The sequence below is a fragment of the Lactuca serriola genome, chromosome 7 (assembly GCF_051521515.1).
Source record: "Lactuca serriola cultivar US96UC23 chromosome 7, Lser_US96UC23_V15, whole genome shotgun sequence".
Classification (NCBI taxonomy): Eukaryota; Viridiplantae; Streptophyta; class Magnoliopsida; order Asterales; family Asteraceae; genus Lactuca; species Lactuca serriola.
In genome coordinates this window covers 192592399-192596648 of record NC_136414.1, presented here as the reverse complement: position 1 = coordinate 192596648, position 4250 = coordinate 192592399, and the positions used below count along the sequence as shown (strand labels likewise).

The 4250-nt window shown below is 36.1% G+C and overlaps 1 protein-coding gene across 1 annotated transcript; it reads right to left on the bottom strand.

Annotated features, from left to right (window-relative positions):
• Window positions 1-1471: 1471 nt before the first annotated feature.
• Window positions 1472-3720, bottom strand: LOC145061831 (indole-3-acetic acid-amido synthetase GH3.6-like). Its single transcript, XM_079009406.1, has 3 exons — window positions 3291-3720; window positions 2273-3201; window positions 1472-2191 (listed from the first exon to the last, which is right to left on the bottom strand). The coding sequence occupies exons 1-3, from the start codon at window positions 3617-3619 to the stop codon at window positions 1602-1604; spliced, it is 1848 nt and encodes a 615-aa protein (XP_078865532.1). The 5' UTR covers window positions 3620-3720; the 3' UTR covers window positions 1472-1601.
• Window positions 3721-4250: the final 530 nt, after the last annotated feature.

Below are 4250 nucleotides of genomic sequence, written 5' to 3'. Positions count from 1 at the left end.
CTTTGCTTGTTGTGATTCCCAATCTCTTCAAGACGATCAAGAATACACAACAGTGAAGCATCTCTCGCCTCAATTGATGCAAAATGGGAGATTATAAGGTGTTAAGTATTGTGTCATTCAGCTTATTTAGTTAGTCCATTTTGTATTCGCTATTGGGTATGTCCAAGCCGTCTTGTTAATTAGGATTAGAGTATTAATAGTGCATGCATGCACCATAGATCATTAACGTTTTTTTATAGAGATATTCTTGTAAACCCTAGCACGCATCTACAGTTGAAATTCTTCATCGAGTTCATCTGAGGCATGACTTTTAATCATTCAACATCAGTTTGATTACCTTTATGTTCTTTGTTTGGTTATTGAATCTATTCAATCTTTAAGGATTTATATCCTAACAATTATAATATATTAATAAATCACAAATAACCTCTTTCTCAAATATACGTCCTATCAAATTGCACCAATTAATGCAACCCAAAATGGATAATGATACTATCGGGTCAAGTACATATCAATTATAGTTATAGGCTTAGACACCTAATCTAACAACTAAATCCTAAGGTTGCCTCATTTTGGCAATCCTAAGGTTAAAGTGTTTTTTATATTTATTGTGTGCTAAAATGCACCAGTAGGAATTTAGTAAATTTATATTATTATTTAATTAAATAATGATAGATATTAAATGGTTTCCATAATTGTATATATATTAAATGATATCCATAATTATAATTTTCTCTTTATGGAAATTAATTAAATTTGTCATTAATGTCAGCAATAACATTATTTCAGGACTCACTCACTTAATATATAATAAAGTTGTATGAAATATGAAGAATGAGGGTGTATTTTAGTAGAATATACTTTCATTCTCCTAAAATACACTCTTATTATTTTATATATGAATTCATTCGGAAAGAATATTATTATTGACATTAATGACGAATTAAATTAATCTCCATAAAAATGAATTATAAATATGGATATCATTTAATATACATTTAATGTTTACTTAGTTCTTATTGGTGCATTTTAGCACACAATAGATGTGAAAAACATTTGAACCTATCCCCTCTCTCTCTCTCTCTCTCTCTCTATATATATATATATATATATATATATATATATATATATATATATGATCAAACAAAAACACCTAAAATATTGACAACACGAGAACAATTATATTCATTTTTAATTCCATGTATTCGTCTGTGGAGAAATAATAAATTTTTACGCACAATCAACATGAATATGTTTTTTCTTTTTTAAAGTAAAGACGTAAAAATTTATCATTTCTCTCTAAATGAATACATGAAATCACAAATGAATATATTTTGTTCTCGCATTCTCAACCTTTTTGGTGTTTATATATATATATATATATATATATATATATATATATATATATATATATATATATATATATATATATATATATATATATATATATATGCAGGTTTACCGGCTGGAATTGAGATGAAAAGTCAATGGAGTTCATGAAGTTTCAATGAAGCTTCAAACTGTTTTCTAATGTACATTGCCTAATCCAACAACAAACGACCAAAGTAACATGACTCATGGCTAACATTCATTTCTCTACACTAACACACGTTCCCCCACTGCTTGTGTCCCGGAACCCACTTCGGGCACTTGGGGCTAAAGTAACTAGACGCCACCCTCGAGCTCAACAGCTCGATGATTGGTGCAAACTTGACACACCGTGGGGTCTTGTACTGGTTGATCGAAGCACCTAAACTGATTGCGTAGTCCATCAGCTTATCAAACGTCCCATTTTCCACGATCTTAATCTCCAGTGGTCCGATGGATTTATCCGAAGCCCTCCCCTGTCTGTACACACTGTTGAGCGACTCTTCAATGGCGAGACAGCAGTCTTCAAAGACGGATGGTGGAACTGGAGTCGCCTCGTTGTTCACGCTAAGTTCCCAGAAGATGACGTAATGGCCTGGGATGGTCGTTGTGTCTGCGTAGCTTGTGTACTCAGTCAAGGTCACGTCAAACGGCATCAAATGGGTCACTGCGTTTTCAACTGCTTTGTGTAGTTCGACTTCATCGGTTTTGTCGGAGTCAATGCTCAACGCCACGTTCTTCCGGCATATAAAGTTAAACTGAGGGGATTTGTTCTTGAATCCTGCAACTCTCAACACATCACCAACTCTATACCTATAAAGACCTGAAATTTTCAAACAATCATAACATCAAAATCATGGGTGAGTAATTATACCATCAACCAGATTAAATCTCGAATACTAACCAGCGTAAGTGGTAACCACAAGCTCGTATTCCTGACCGAGCTTCACGTCCGAAAGATCGACCAATTCTTGTTGTTCTTTCTCGTTGAGTGATTTTGGCATCGAGATTGAACTAGTGACTCCATTGTTACGATGAACAGGAAGGAACTCGAAATAAGCCATGGTCGGAATAAGGGTGTAGGACACTTCACTAGGTTTACAAAGAGGGTTGAGGTTGACACCGAAATAACATTCCGATGAAGCATACATTGTGCAAACAAGAGGGAGACCATTGCCATAGTAATCAAGAGTGGGTATGTATTGTGACATAGTTCCTGTAACTATGACATCAATATACTTGGTGTTCGGCCATAGCCTCGTTATGATCCCCTGCCATGATTTCTTGGAGCATTCAAACTCGATAAAGTCGGATAATTTGGGGTCGGGTTTCAAGACCCTCATCACAGCTTCACGAACGGAAGGGTCAGTAATGGTGGGGTTCAAGGTTCCAGTTTTGATATCATGACACAAAAAGGTCCAATTTTTTTCCAAGAATCTTATTGCCCGGATGAACCCGGAAGCAAAAACTGCCCCGACCCGAAGAACTTCGTTGTGAAGACAAAGTCCGCAAAGCATCTGGGAATACATGCTTTGGTAGGAATCAGAGCAAAGAATGGTTTCATTAGGGCTGGTGTAGTTTGTGTAAGGGTCGTAAGGTCTTTGTTTGAAATGGGAACTTTTGTAGTAACTGGTTAAAACGGGTCGGGCTACAAGCCCACCTGGAGTCTTGGCTTCTGATTTGATAAACAAGAAATACATCCCTTTGCCTTTATCTAAACCGGGGACAAACTGGTTCATCACAGGCATCAGAAGACTGTAGAGTAATGACCTTCTATCAAGCTCGTCTTCAATGGTGGGCATCAATTTTCTCTCTCCTCCAGATGTTCCAGAGCTGTATCAATCATATATAAAAGTCAAAATCAACATCAACATCATAATCCAAAAACCCATTAATTCATTGTATGATTAAAAATGGTGTACCTTGTTAAGAATTCAGAAATGGGGTGAGAGGAGAGAATTGGGGTCTTGTCGCCATTGGCGATGCGGGTGATATCAGGCTGGAGGTCTTCGTAGGTGATGACAGGTATAAGTTTCTTGAAGGTATCACGGTCAGTCTGACCGGAAAAACCATGGCGGTTGAGGTATTCGACGTTGGCATTTTGTGTGAGGATTTCTGAAAGGACTCGTTGCTGGACTTGGTCGGGGTTTGAGGTGACATCTTCGATGAACTCAAGAGTTTTTTTGTTCTTTTCTGTAAGAGTGTAATCGTCCATGGAGTTTCCATGTGGGATTTTCGGAGCTTCAGGCATGGCGGTAGATGGTGGTAGTTGTGGTGGTGGAAGGTAGAGGAGTTACAGGGAGGAGAGGGGAGGGGAAGGGGAGTTATATAGAAGGAAACGAAGGTAGGAAGTGGTCCATGTTGTATCAAAGCCTTTTAAAGTGCAAAAAGAACAGTGTACCGCATGTCGATTGGCCAGTGGCTTGATTGTAAATGCATCCACCTTTTGGTCCATTTTATAAAATTAAAAATAAACCGAAGGGCTTGATTATTGCTTTATTTTTTTATTTTTTTTACATCATTTTGAATAAATATCAAAACTTTATAGTTTTAAATTAAATTTTGAATGTATTACTCGGTGCAAATGAACTCGGTATATTTTCGTATCCATAGTTGCATACACTTTTAATTGCTTGGGTAAGTATCACAAATGTCATTATATTTACTTTGAATTTGATTTTGACATTGCATTATTTTTTTTTATTAAAAATTTGACGCTACGTTTCTAATTTTGTTACGATTCTAACAACTTAACTTGTCAACCCGATTTTCTACTGACGTGACATAATGACATGTTAATTTTGATGACGTGATATTGTAATGCCTATTTTCCATGTTGGACTAGTGTATGATATATATGAGTCAAAGACATGATTTTTGGA

Bases quoted from the DNA above. Each gene is read 5' to 3' on its own strand.
- LOC145061831 (XM_079009406.1), bottom strand. From the start codon at position 3,619: ATGCCTGAAGCTCCGAAAATCCCACATGGAAACTCCATGGACGATTAC. The intron at 3,202-3,290 runs GTACACCATTTT...TGATTGATACAG, and splicing joins ATTTCTGAATTCTTAACAAG to CTCTGGAACATCTGGAGGAG. The intron at 2,192-2,272 runs GTTAGTATTCGA...TGAAAATTTCAG, and splicing joins TGTGGTTACCACTTACGCTG to GTCTTTATAGGTATAGAGTT.